This window comes from Diadema setosum, chromosome 13 (genome assembly GCF_964275005.1).
Source record: "Diadema setosum chromosome 13, eeDiaSeto1, whole genome shotgun sequence".
Lineage (NCBI taxonomy): Eukaryota > Metazoa > Echinodermata > Echinoidea > Diadematoida > Diadematidae > Diadema > Diadema setosum.
The window spans coordinates 39,529,014-39,544,911 of NC_092697.1; the positions used below are offsets into that span (position 1 = coordinate 39,529,014).

Here is a 15,898-nt window from a genome sequence, read left to right on the forward strand (position 1 = left end):
TCTTTCTTGGCAACACTGTCCCATTAGTAGCAAATGATGTTAAATGAAGGACTACCCTTGCAGCCTGGGCTTTCGGCCGTCTCAAAGGAACAATATGGTCAAATCAAAACATTTCGAAAACCTTAAAAGTGAGAATATATAAAGCTCTCATCCTACCACTCGCCACTTATGGTGCCGAAACATGGACCCTAAGGAAGGGAGACACAAACAGACTTGAATCCTTTGAGATGAAATGCCTCAGGACCATTGCCGGCATTCATATCCTACACCGCATCAGGAATGAGGACATCAGGAAGTCTCTGAATGTCACAAGATCCATCAGCCAAGAAATCACCTCACGCAGAATGAAATGGTTCGGGCATGTCATCCGCATGCCAGAGAATCGCCTGCCACGTGAAGCTTACTATAATGACTTCCACACAGCACAACCACTTGGTCGCCCTCCCCTCCGATGGAAAGACCAACTTCGCTGTGATACAGGATCAACCCTACCGAGCCTTGAAAACCAGGCCAAGGACAGGTCACTGGAGAGGTTGGAGTGAGCTCACCCGAAGGAGTGCAAAGGGATACACCGTCCTACGCCTTTAAGTCAGTAAGTCAACATTTCACTTGTCTGACCTTGGTTACAATAGATATCTTCCTTGATGTTAAAATTTTACGCATTTTGGTAAACTTACTTTTAGCCATTCCAGTTCTTTTCCCCATTTCTCCCCTTCTTCCCGTCACAAAAACATAAACATTTTGTCATAAAATGAGATAAATTATGATTTCACTCACTTCTTCCAGAAGGGTGTTGTTGACAGATATGTTTACCCTTGCTATTTCCACCTTTCGAGATATTACCACCGTTTTGGTCTTCTTCACATTCATGTCCAAGGCAAATGCCTTACTTGGTATATGGCATCAACAATTGATTGCAGGTATCAGATATCAGATATGATACTGTGATTGCACAGTATCATCCGCATATCTCAGATTATTTATCATTACTCCACTAACGTTTATCCCAGACATGCCTTCAATCACTTGTCAATGTTCTTTAAAAGTATATTGTGTGTATAGATTAAAGTGTATCTGTACACAGAAATTTAGTTTTCTGACATTGTAGGTTATTGTACTGCTAATATCCCTATGAAATATAAGAGTGGAACGTTACTCACATACAGAGATATAGCAATATATAAAGAGACATAGAGCAATCACTAAAATGCCAAAAATTACATGCGCCCTGATCTAAGAGTCGTTATCGACTGCATTCGATTTGGTAGTTCGATAATTTTCTGTACGATAAGTGTGCTACAATACTCTCAAAACACGCAAACGCACGCAAATGTCCACGTACGCAGCAGCTGCCGCGCCGCGCCGGGCCACCGACCAGGTAGCCGCTGCAGCATCTGCTCATACGGATGGCTCGATGAGGCGATACCGATCGACAGTATTCGATATAACCGTGTGCAGACGGAAGCGAACGAAGGAAACGTGCACACACTGATGCTACGCGCGGCTACTATTTTCAGATGTGGCTACTATTGCAGCGCGCACTAGTGCATGCTGATTTATTAAAATTGATATTTCACAGTTTCGGACTTTTTTGTTTGTGAAGGGATAGAATTATCTCTAGAGTTCTGAGGACATGCTCTCGCACCTCTCAAATTTAAATTTTAGGGGAGAGATTCCCTTTAAACAAACTAGGTGACATGATGCAGCCCTTACGAACACCTCGTTTGATGTCTGCATATAAATCGGAAAATTCATTGTCAATCCTGTGGCATGCTCTTTGGTTCCAGTGCAGGTTTGCAATCACTCTCAGATCCTTACTGGGTGATTTCAAGTTCGGTGCTAGTGCTAGTGCTAGTGCTAGCCCCGAAAAACAACGTTAAATCGAGCTCCAACACCGACGGTCAGATTAACGAGGCGATACCGATCAAAATTATCGATCACCAGCACTAGGTGTTATGTTGGAATCACAGCACCGCGAGCTCCGCGGGAATTGCGCGACGAAAAATGTGATTGCGCGTGATTACAGTCAAATATTAAAAGATGTAGCCGACATTGCTTAGTTTTAGACGCATAGTGAGGAAGGCAGATTAAAATGCCACAAATTTCATCCACTCCCCAAAATACAACTGTCTTAATTTTGCTCCCAGGCTCAGATTTATAAAGCCATGTCGAGAGTGTTCGTGTACGTTACGTGGGCTACCACTGCATTAGCATAGACATTGCACGTAAAACGTGCATCTATTATGGACGTGAATATGACTCTCGTACGGCAACGCTAACACCAGCACCGAACTTGAAATGACGAAAATGTTAATCCCTAGGGGCTAGTGTTAGTCAATGGCGAAAAAGCACGTAAATCGCTAACACAATCGGCGGAGCTCGGTTCAGCAGACGACATTCAACACCGAGCCCAGCACCAGCTACCGGAAATACGTCATAATTTTGAGGTCAACTCGCAACACCGACGTGATTTCAAGTTCGGTTTTATCACCGGTGCTGGTGCTGAGATAGCACTAGCACTAGCACTAGCACCGAACTTGAAATCACCCACTGTTCATCCCGATATTGCGGAGACACTCGAAAACTTTCTGGTGGTGGACTCAATCAAAAGCCTTGGCATAATCAATGAGGTATACATAGAGGTTTTTTCCTTTTTCCAAGCACTTCTCCGTCATGATGCACAAAGTAAATAATAATTATGGCATCTCGTGTCCCAGACCCCGACTTGAAGCCAAATTGGGTTTCTCCAGACTGAAGTTCTCACTGAGTGGAAACTGATTCCTCTTCAGAATGATCTTTAGTAGGATTTTCATAATATGACTCATGAGACTGATAGTCTTAAAGCCACCACATTCCATTGCCTTTATTTATTTTTTGTTATTAATTTATTTATTTATTCATTTTTATTTTTTTGTTGGGGGGGGGGGGTATTGTTATGAACACAGATTCCAGCAAGTAAAGCCTGATGGAAGATATCCTGTTTCATATACTGTTCAATAACTGATTTAACTGAGCAACACCATAATCATCCAAAGCTTTAAGCATTTCAGCCTGGATCCCATCTAATCCTGCTGCTTTGTTGCTGCGCATCTCTTTCAAAGCATTTATAACCTCTGATACTAGAACGGCGGGGCCTCCACATTCAGTTACCTCTGGTTTTGGCGGATGATTTTCAGCAAACACGTCTCCAACATATTCCATCCATCTTTCAAGAATCTTATCTTTCTCATCCTTCCTTTGAATACAGCCACTTCTTGCTGTGATCCAGCAAGACCAATAATCCAGAACCATGCATGTCTCCTGACACACATGCGGCTGCCCCGGTTACAGACTGAGGTACTACTCCTCCTTCTCACCCAATATAATAGAAATCATCGAAAGTACAGCATTTTCCAAAGACTCCACTTTTATATTGGGTCATTTTCACACACGTTTTGAATGCCATGACTACATTGTCTCTGCATTCATGGCAGCATCACTTTATTATGCACGCACCCCAGCCAGGTCTCATTATTAGTGTGAGTGCACGCGCTCCACGTGTTCAATTCTTATTTTGATATATGTATGTATGTATATATATATATATATTCATTTATATAATACAGACAGTAGATGTCGTACGATGCCGGCTGGTGGTGGAAGCTTTCGACATCTGGTCTTTGTCAGCTTTATTGTCTGTGTATACGAAATGGAATATAGGTTTTGAGCATAACATATCATATGGGGTGATGAACACAACCCTCATTGAGTGCAGTTTCAACATGAGTTAACAACTTCAGTGCATACTTGGCAACATCATATAGCAATTACAAGACATTCCACAATATGTTATTGTAAGTAAACATATGATATTGGTATATACAGACATAGCATACAATAAAAATGATAAACAGAAATAAACATATCATAACTAAATTTGATAATGTAGTTACCTGCTATAGGTAGACGTGTGTGTGTTTCTTGGGTTGTTTTGTGACTGTCTGTGGCGGGATGAGAGTGATCATGTGATATATTGGGAGGGAAGGTGTGTGTGCGGTGGTGCAAGTCAGGCAAGAGTAGAGTTCGATGGTATAAAGAAATGGGTTCAGTGTTCATGCAAGTGTGTCAGCGGAAGACTGTTTAAAAGCACAATATAATGGACATTCTCGTGGTCATTGCCAGTCTTTAACCCCTACAGCTGGTTCACAATCATTCATAACGGCAGGCATGGAGCCATGGTCCAGTAAGAGAGTAGATGGTGTGTTGCCAATTGTCCCTAGGAACATGACACAAAAAAATATACGATGTACACATATATAATATGTGACCCTGCACCTCAAAACAAACAAAAAGTCGCCAGACATGAATTTTCAGTTAAGACCATATTATTCTGAAAGAGCAGACTTTAAGCTTTAAAATGATGTATAACTCAAATCAAATAGACTCTCCTAACCTATCTAAATATTGGAAAGAAAGCACAAACTCAGGAAAAGTGTGAACTGAGAAAAGAGGCTCTGAAGTACAGTGTCTATTCAAGCGCTTAATCTTTACCAAAACGTGCTGGCTGTGCGATGAATGGGACAAAAAACAGGAAATAAACCACCAGAGTAACAACAACGAAGGGATTATCAGATTAAGCTGAAATCAAATATGCCTCATTAACACATTCTTTCCATAATTAACGCCAACTTTCAAAGCAGTAGCACTATCCTTTCAAAAGTTATTAGAGTTGAAAATGAAGAGTGTGGACAAGGTTTTTCAGAAATGAAAAAGTGATTCTAAAGACACACCTAATCACACTATTCTACCAAAAAATGTTCGAGATAAACTGCTAAAAAACACACTTTCCTCCCCGTTTTATGATACCAAATTTTCGCATAATGTAAAAGAAGACCCGCTCTTTCAGAAAATATGAAAAAGTCAAGTTCGGCTAAGTTGACCATTTTCACTTATTTTCTGTCCTCACGCAAAATCAGTGTGTGCGACTTTATGTTCGTTTTGAGGTGCACGGTCACATATGTAACAGAATTAATTATATAAGGCCCGAAGAGATCATTGTCATTTGATTGGTTGTTTGACGTTGGTCGTTCGGCCCATTTCACTATGACGTCATCACCCGTGCAATTCTCGCTATCGCCAATGACGGATGTGGCTTTTTCGTCAAGATTTAGTGCACTTCGTAGCAAGGGCACTTCCAGCGCGGGGCATAATTTGCACAGCTCTAGCGTGCGGGTACGTGTGTTGCGACACGGATTGTCGCCCCTAAACGGATTGTCGCCTCCTGCTCGGGGCGACAATCCGTGACGGGCGTTGGCGGAACGGATTGTCGCCCCCTACACGGATTGTCGCCTGGCGACAATCCTTGACGCTTGTGCAGTTCCCAGTTTTTGACCTCGAAGGCGACAATCCGTGTTGGCAAAAAATTTGTTGCGACACGGATTGTCGCCCCGTCACGGATTGTCGCCCCGGGCTCGGGGTGGTTCCTCCGATGTTAAGCTTTGGTGGGATGGGTATGACTGGTAAGTTATGCGTATGTGTGTGTGTGTGTGTGTGTGTGTGCGTGTGTGTGTGTGTGTATTGTGAACTGCATGATATGTGATGTGTATGATTTGTTGTGTGTGTGTGTGTATGTGTGTGTGTTTGGAGTATAGTAATACAATATGTAGAAGCTGTGCATGTGTGGTGGTTGTATAGTGGTAGTGGTTTGTTTGTCTGTGTGTATACGTGTGCCTGTATGCTTACGTGTGTATGTGGAATATAGTGGCGTATGTGTATATCAAAGGGTATATGATGGTGCGTGTTTGTGGGCGCAGTTTTGTGCCTGCATGAGTATCTGAGGGGTTTGGTGTTCGTGGGCTACGTAGGCCCTACGTATGTGTGTTGTGTGTGAGCGTTCGTGTGTCTACGTAAGGCCCCAGCGGTCACATAATGCTCTGCGTCCGGCGTTACGTCCAAATAAGTCATTCTTTTTTTTTCTTTTATTTCTGCGGACACCCCGGGATCTCTTGCTGTCACCAGAGCATTTTACAAAACATAAGCCCATACGGGAAAAAATATGCGGGGCGATACGGAGAGATTTGGCACGAGTTGGCACGCAATTTTGTTCTTTCGACTTGCATTTAAAACTTCCGAATAGTTCGGAAGACCTGCGGAGAGTTGCGACTATTTACAGAGAGTTGCGGATATTTTCGGATAGTTACAGATTGTTATAAATAATTATGTACAATATAACGATCCCTGCCAAGTCAATGTATTATGACAGCAAATTCATCACATATTGGACTGTCTTACATTGTACACTGGGGAAAAGTGAAATTGAATTTCCGTACAAGTTGTGAAAAGTTTTCGCATTTCTTTAATTTGCTTTACAGTAATGAAAGATATGTGAAATTTTGAACTTGAAATTTGAATTTTATTTGTGCAGCTCAGATATGGATAAACATCATAATGTAAAGACTACATAACATAATTATACCACAAATAGAATACTATCTGGATCGATAAGTTAAACAGAGTAAGAAAATATTACTTACAGTTATAGTCCGGGAGCCAGCGGGGGTCAGCCTAGCTGAAAAGGTTACCAATTCTTATGTATATAGCAATTTAGTACATATGCCCCTAAGTATGGAAATGCACGTCTGGCTGGTCATCAGTGGTGGGTGTGGCCAGGAGGGCCAAAGAAAGGACCCCTCAAAATTAGGCTAGCCTAGCTGGAAAAGTAACCCCATGAAAACCACTGGAACATGTTCGTTACACTTACAGGATAAATGAATGACCATTGCCAGACGTTTTAAGTGGTGGGGGGTAGCCGCCAGACGCTCTTAAAGGCCCAACTCCAGCTAGGCTAGCCTAGCTGAAAAAGTAACCTCATGAAAACCACTGGAACTTGTTCGTTACACTTACAGGATAAATGAATGACCATTGCCAGACGTTTTAAGTGGTGGGGGGTAGCCGCCAGACGCCCTTAAAGACCCAAATTTTTCCAGCTAGGCCAGCCTAGCTGAAAAAGTAACCTAATGAAACCCACTGGAACTTGTTCGTTACACTTACAGGATAAATGAATGACCATTGCCAGACGTTTTAAGTGGTGGGGGGTAGCCGCCAGACGCCCTTAAAGACCCAAATTTTTCCAGCTAGGCTAGCCTAAATAGCTGAAAAAGTAACCTAATGAAACCCACTGGAACTTGTTCGTTACACTTACAGGATAAATGCATGACCATTGCCAGACGTTTTAAGTGGTGGGGGGTAGCCGCCAGACGCCCTTAAAGACCAAACTTTTTCCAGCTATATAGGCTAGCCTATAGCTGAAAATATAACCTATGTAATGAAACCCACTGGAACGTGTTATTTACACTTACAGGATATATGCATGGCCGTTGCCAGACGTTTTAAGAAGTGGGGGGGGGGGGGGGTGTAGCCGCCAGATGCCCTCAAAGACCCAATTTTACCAGCTAGACTATAACCCTGGCTGGAAAAGTAACCTCCTGAAACCCACTGGAACTTGTTCTATGTTTGTATCTCACCTGATAAACACTGTCGACATAGTATTCTGGTGTTCTTTCAATAACTTTCCACACTTTTGAGCTATACGTTATGATCACCAAATTCACTCCTCAGATCATCTAATGATTGCTGTCAAGACCCACTGGAACTTGTTCTATGTTTGTATCTCACCTGATAAACACTGTCGACATAGTATTCTGGTGTTCTTTCAATAACTTTCCACACTTTTGAGCTATATGATCACCAAATTCACTCCTCAGATCATCTAATGATTGCTGTCAAGACAGTGTTAATATTGGTGAAGTCCGACTACGTCAACAGTCAAAAAGTCAATGAACTAGGCCTATGCCATTTGAAAATCTCTGTAATCATAAAGTCGATATGTGGACGAGACATCACTTCGCTTTTGCCTTGTTAAATGGTGAATATTAAATTAATTTGTAAGCTTCCGTTTCTAATTCATACAGCACCAGCATACATGTCTGAGAATAGCGGTAAAGAAGATTAGAGTCTTTGGCAACAAGTGCAAAATTAAATTCTGTGCCTTATTTGCTAAACAAACGTGGTAGGAGGACAACGACCTGTTAGGCAATATGGCGGGCCAATAGCTCTATATTATTAGTGTTATAGAATAAATGACAATGATGTAGTTCTGAAACATACTTTTCATTAGATGCTTTTGCAATGACTCAATGTATACTTTTAATCGAACTAAGTATATATCCATGACTTGCTCATGAATTACGGCAGAACGATTCCGTGAGGAAAGTTTTCTGTCATGTCATTACGGAAGAAGTGAACGTGTCAATATTTTGCTATTTGTTCCATAATTATTTCTGAAGTGGTTAAATGTATTTTCCTAAAACATTTTTTTTTTCTTTTATATAATACCTACGTTGCATCCAAATGTCTATTCGTTGAAAAAATGCGGGCCATGTATTCAAAGGTCAAAGATCATAGGTTAATGGAAGTACACACTAAGAAAAAATGATTCATTCTTGCACCTTTTAAGGGTGCAAAGTGATGTCACACTGGTGGCTCCCTATGGGTGTTATCTTGCACCCTCGAGAAATGGGTGCAAAAGTGGTACCTTGCGCAAGGGTATAACTTTGCAACCTGTGGGTGCACCTTTGCACCGCCAAAGAAGGTGCAACATTGCACCCTTTATTGAGGGTGCGAAGTGGTTCCCTTGGGTGCATATTTCCACCCACACTAAGTGGTGCTAAGTTGCACCCTTTTCTTGAGGGTGCATCTTTCCACCCACACTAATTGGTGCTGAGATGCACCTTTCTTGAGGGTGCGATCTTTCTCCCTTTAATTTTCGGCGCAATTTTGCACCCTCTCTTGCCTCTACTTTTGGTGCAACTTTACATCTTTCGTGAGGGTGCAAAGAAGCACCCTAAGTTCCAAGATTGTAGCCTCTTTTGAGGGTGCGATTTTGTGCCATATAGGTATAATGTTGCACCTATGTGGTGCTTATTTGATCCATGACTGCAGCAAAATTGCTTCTTTAAAGGAGCCAGTCAGTGTCACTGTCTACGCCTTTAGAGGCGCAATGTTGCCCAGTATAACCTCAAGTGAACCTTGAGATTACTGGGCAATATTGCGTCTCTAGAGGAACAGGCAGTGACACTGATTGGCTCCTTTAAAGAAGCAATTTTGCAGCAGTTATGGATGAAATAAGCACCACATATTTGCAACATTATACCTATAAGGTAAATATACTTAGCATCACATAACAAGGTACAATTTGGTAACTTAACTACTCTAAACCTTGAATAGAGCGAACTAATGCAAGCCTGTTTGCTCAGTATATCAAACTTATGCTGTTGTTGCACTCTGCAAAGTAAATAAGATTGGTGTAATTTGGATCCTGTGAATCATGAAATGTGTGCGTGGAATTTGTGAGTTTTGAAATGTTAATGTAGAAGTTAACTTAAAGTTGTGTTTGAATGACATACTAAAACCAAATATTCACCCAATTACCTTTCCAATGAGGTGAGCACTATCACTATCTATCAAACAAACCCTCTAGGCAAGAGCATACATCTGCATGAAGGAAGAGGTAAAAATATGATATACATTCGTTTCGATACGTTTTATTCAAAACGTACTTGAATACGTACTTATTCACATAATCTATAAGAATAAGATATGCTTTTTGCCAGTACACAAAGCCTCAAAAAACAAAAGCATGCTACGTACATTTCTAAAGTATGCACCATATCTAAAAAAAAAAAAAAAAATGTAAGAGGATTTAACAAGTTGTTTGTATGCATTTAAACGAATAGGCCTACATATTTCCATGCGTACAATATTAATGTAACAGTGACGTCATCATGAATCATCAAAAAGATATGTTTCCAGCATAGACATGAATTTATCTAAAATTTAAAACATGTCTTACAATTAGGAGTTTGTTTTATAATGACGATGCCAATTGTCTTAAAGTCCTTATCACGACATGTCTTGGTGTTCACACTTATTCAAATCATGAGATTCTTGGCACTTAGATTACGACTACAATTTATTATGGTTTAGATACTTAACTGACATACGCATACCATATTCAGGTATACGGGCATTTCGATGAAAACATCTGAATACAAGGTATAATTATAATATGAAAATCGAACTTGATACCAGCCCTTATGGGCTACCAATGGAGACTAGGTAGAATCGAAGTTATCATGGTTATGTATTAAGATTTTGTTTTGGGTGATCAATTCGAGTCCCTCGAGCTGAGATTCCGGAACTGCAATGAGCAAATCATCATAATGACTAACAAAGTGACTGAGAATAATACATGCACCAGTTTCTGTTTCGTTGTTCTATACATAGAAAGTTGTTACGTTTTCCAATCCTCTGTAGACACACAGGGATTTGCAGATCACCTTTGGCTATAACGCCATGGTCGCGTGCAAAATGATTGCAGCTTATCTAACTTATAGTTTCCGAATAGGGGACTACCGTGCTTATACATATTAATCGGATGATAGACCTCGTCAAAGAGTAAATTGCGGATATCGTATACCATTGCCAAATCCACTTTTTGTTCTTTGCACAGTTTCACTGGACTCTTATGAACCACTTAAGCATTACCACATCATGGAGTATAAGAATAATCTTATGTTATTTCCTTGAAACGGCTGCATTTGTATGAGCGGGAACAGTTTGGCATCATACACGACTAAATGCATGTATTATACAAGGTTTCAGGACACTTTGAACCGTGTCCCCCCCCCCCCCAAAAAAAAAAAAAACCAACACAAAACAAAACAAAGCAAAACAACAACAACGAGTGAAATGTTGTATACCCTAGGCCCATTAGTGTATGATCTTTGTCCTTTGAATACATTGCCCATATTTTTCAACGAATAGGCATCTGGATGCAACGTAGGTATATATAAAATGATTTTTTTAAAAGGAAAATACATTTAACCACTTCAGAAATAACTATGGAACAAATAGCATAATATTGACACGTTCCCTTATTCCTAAATGACGTGACAGAAAACTTTCCTCACCGAAATCATTCTGTCGTTATTCAAGCACAAGACATTGATGATTATATACCTAGTTCGATTAAAAGTATACATGGAGTCATTGCAAAAGTATCTAATGAATAGCATGCTTCAGAACTACATCATTGTCATTTATTCTATGACGCTAATAATAGAGTAATTGTTCCGCCATACTGCCAGGCAGGTTGTAGTCCTTCTACGACGTTTGTTCAGCAAATAAGGCACAAAATAAAATTTTGCGAATTTTACACGCTGTTGCCAAAGTTTCTAATCTTCTTTACCACTATTCTCCGACATAAGGTATGCTGATGCTGTATGAGATAGAAACGGAAGCTTCACAAATATTCACCATCTAACAAGGTAAAAGCGAAGTGATGTCTTGCCCACATATCGAATTTGTGATTACACTGATTTTCAAATGTAAGCTCATTGACTTTTTGACTGTTGACGGAGTCGGACTTCACCAATATCAACACTTGACAGCCATCTTTAGATGTTCTGGGGAGTGAATTTGGTGGTCATATAGCTCAAAAGTGTGGAAATTCATTAAAAGAACACCACAATACTATGTCGACAGTGCTTACAAGGTGAGATACAAAGAAAGAGCACGAAATGACATTGTAGAATTTGACAATGACCTACAATATTTGACCTTGAACGCTGGCACCCACAAGGTGGTAGAAGTAACTTCATCCAATCGTACATACATATGCAAAGTTTCATTTGGATACCTCAAACAGTACTTAAAGGGGAATGAAACCCAAATGTACCCGTGGATTGGAGCAATATCATAAGAACACATAAGTGAACATGGAAAATCGTATGATCCAGTGGAAGTTATGCATTTTTTAAAGTTTCAGTGTCACTTTCATGTATGGAAACGTATATGAAGAAAATATCAAGGGAATTCCATAAAATCTGATTCTAAATGAAAAGTACAAATTGCCTCCACTTATTTGTCGTTGCCATAATGCTAGAAACGTGAAACTATGCCTATTTTCTTTACATTTCTTTATATAATTTTCCATGGTTGACGTCAAAGATGTAGCTTTCTCATCTCGTAATGGCGGCACTCAAACTCTAAATATATGTGTATATATAGCTCTTCAACGGATTTTCCGATATTCCTCAATTTGTGACGATGTGTTCAACTGCTAAAGTAATCTCCCTACATTAACTTGTCCACTTGTACTTTTCGTTTCATTTCCCTTCGTGATACAACGTTGCCATAATCGATAACAGACTGATGTACGAACGGAGGGACAAGCTGAACAACATCATTTCTCTGGTGACAATTCCTTGTAAAAGTATACACCATGAAAACTTTAGGCTGGTAAACTATATCAAGACAATTATTGAACAATATTGTTAATGAAATGCCGTAGGTTTTTCTTCGTGATAGTTGCCTGTTCAGATCAAGGCTTGCAATGTACTGCTGAAGTATGCATCGGGTGTTTCTGCCTTGTCTGGGATACTGAAAGCCACAGAGCACAGCAGGCCGGAAACATTGTAGCGAAGGAAGACACGATTGTATACAGGAACTCGGGCAGATTTCACAACCATCCAGCCAAATAGTGCGCAGCATTCACAGTGAAGATTGTGGGATTTAGTCCTGCCAGGTTCTGAAAGAGATTTTGGTATGAATAAATAATGACTGAATAAAATTTCGAAGAAGATAGGTCGTTTACACTATAGGCGGTTCTGTTGCTTACATAAACTAACAGGTTGCAACTATGACCATTGACCAGAAAATGGAAAATTAAATTGATTGCATAGATCTACTTCAGGTTGCTAACGTCTTTTGCTGAAATAATGAGAAATGTTTTTGAAATAGCTGCGATATCCAAAACAGAGCAATAAAAATATAATATAGGACTCACTTTTTATCACGATCGCTGCGTTTTATTTTGTTTTTGGATGGCTCATCCATTTCAAAACCAATTTTCATCAATTAATCTTTAGAATTCCTCTTAGAATGGCATACTCTCTATTATTTCATAAGTAGGTTCTTGGTATATCACAAAAAGTTAAAAGCCCAAATCCTCACCTCCACCAATACTATACCATCCCTTTAAGCTTTGATATTGGTTTCTAAACAAATCCGGTCGGATAGATTTATTTCAGCTCTTTGTCATATAAGTAAAACATGATAATGTTGCAAAGAAATATTCCTCTTATATTTCTAGTCACAAAGCAGATGGAATTCCCGTCTCCCATAAAAAAATAAAAGTGCAGCACTTACTTTGTCACAGACATACAGCATGTCCTCTCCAGGCAGACGGGGAATTAGGAGACAGCATGCCGACATCACTAAATTAGAGCTGAAAAAAAAAGAATAAATGTGGAATAGCCTGAGTAAAGTCATGTTGAAAAGAAAAATGTGGCGAATTTGGACTGAGATGAAAATACACACCTTTTATGTAGGCCTGCATACATTTATGACATAGGGCATATTCATAATATTCCCACATTTTTCCTGACCAACTCAAAGTCTTCATAACATAAAATAACAAAGTAAGACAACATCAAATTACATGCCAATTTAACATCAGTTTGCTGTATATTTTACACAGTTAGGAAAGGAGTAAGACTTATAGACCTCAGCCATTCAGCCGTTGCTGAGCTTGCCACAGATGATGGCCCGGGTGCTGGCCATGGCAATGGGTGTAATGATGCCCATTATGGTTGACACCTCTAATCCTGCTACCACACACACACAAAAGTGAAAATATAGCCCCCTCTACTTATTCATAACATTGATTTGGTTTACTTTGATAATACTGGTTACAGAAAAGAAGATTACCCCCCCCCAAAAAAAAAAAAAAGAAGAAATAATAATAATAATAAATAAAATGAAATAAGATAAATAATATATAAATAAATAAAAAAAAATAAAAAAAAATGAAGATTCTTGCGGGGTAGAGATGCTGCCTGTATGAGTTACAATCCATCATGGAGTTTTCAGGAAAAAGTCCAAAAAAACTGAGAAGACGTAGAACGGAAAAGGCAAGAATGAATGATCGCAATGGTCCACTCGAGTAACATATCTCTCGATTATAGATGGTATCAAAAATTGCACTATAGTCTTATCAAATTTTCCGCAACCCACTAAACGGTGGCTACGTTATAGTAACTGATGAAACTGCGTTCATGTGTAATAATACGCTTTAATATCATATACTTAACTATATCACATGCTGAAAATCTAGATGAATCAATAACCTGAAATTACATATACAAGTGTACATGTATTACGGATTAATCCATTAATGAAACTTACATATTCTGTTGAGGAATCACTCTGTCCTTCAGAATTGCATATCAGTTTACGTGATCAGGAGAATGCGCGCAAATTATTGTATCTTGCTTGAATACCTGAAAAGGAAAATCAAGTGTCATGAGTTCAAGGCCACATGCGTGTGTAATAATTTTGCAGAAGAGCTAACTTATGTAAATGTGACTACATAACTCTCTCCATGGCAGCTTAATGTATAGTTCAATTCTTATGCGCTGCCTTGCTGCATACAGGGTGTACCCAAGTCCACCACTAACACTACCTGACTACAGAGAATTATCCCAGCATAAAAATGAGCGTGCAATGTTTGCCATTATAAGTTTAGTTAGTACACTAGTCTATTTATCCATAAGTTTATCAACAATTATTCATCAACTTCAGTTCCGTTCCTTTTATTCGTTATTAATCAAATGTGGTATGGCACGACGCGATGTATTATCCTTGGGGATGTGTGTTTGTGTGGGGGGGGGGGAGGTGGCGTAAAGGTTATGTTAAGGATACACTTCCTATAGGAATATCCGATTCCACGTTTTCTTAACTATTTTGTTTTGTTGTTGATCGGTAAATATAAAGAATTACTTGAAATTTGTGATTATGTATGTGTTCACTGTATTGTGAGTATAAATTATGCTTGTATAATTGTGTATGTAGCGAAAATTGTAACATTTATAATGTGTACATGTACATGAATATATAACATGTGAGTTTATGCATGTATGTAGATATTCCTATGTGCACGCCCATGTATCAACAAAAAGAATTTCCTAAATGAACAATAAATGAATCTGAAATCTGAAATCGGAATGCCATGACGTCTTTAGCAAGACATTTTATCGCTAAAGCTGCTCTAATTCCACGGAATGGTTACGAAACCAAAACAAAATAGAACAGAAAACAGCACGCATAAAACTAGCCAGTTTTAACAGAAATCTAAAATGAACATTTTAATATTACTGCCTGCAAACCTACATTATAAGACATGGCTATACAACCAAAAACATAACAGATACAAGAAATTTGATGAAGGGTGATATCGAGAGTAAGGCCTTGGTCGAGAACATTGTGGATATTTCAAATCATGCTTTACGATGATGTTTTAACTCACCATTTTCCACGTGGTAGGAATCTGCGGGGTCTTGATATTATGAAGTGGACAAAATAATTTTGAAGTCAGAGTTACAGTAAGCCGCTACGAAAAGCCTCAGAAGAGCTGATCTGCTATGGAAATGGAATTTGCGCTAGATGCTCAGCTCAAACACGCATGAACGAGCTGTACAATGAGCCATCTGGGAGTCAACTTATGTGCACATAAGTTCGCACGACTCAACAATTCATTGAATTCATAAATTATGTTCAAGAAAAGAATGAACATGCCCACACCAGGTGACCAAACTACTGGGTCCGTGAATTGACACTCTAGGAAACATCCATGTCATTATTTTGCATCGAATGTATTCTATGGATTAATAGGCGTTAAAAAAAAAATCCACTTTTGATTCTTAATAATTCAGTAACTATATATCAGATAACACTATCATTGATATGGGAGACAGTTGTATAGTGTACAATTTCGTTGGAGGTGGTTTAAAACACAAAT

General features: G+C 39.3%; 1 protein-coding gene across 1 annotated transcript in view; it reads left to right on the forward strand.

Moving 5' to 3' along the window:
* Positions 1–227: 227 nt before the first annotated feature.
* The window catches only part of LOC140236645 (uncharacterized), a 53,106-nt gene continuing 37,435 nt past the window's right edge, over positions 228–15,898 (forward strand). The window contains exon 1 of the mRNA XM_072316565.1: positions 228–538. Within this exon, the coding sequence (XP_072172666.1) occupies positions 228–538 (311 nt within the window). The remainder of the gene's footprint in view (positions 539–15,898) is intronic.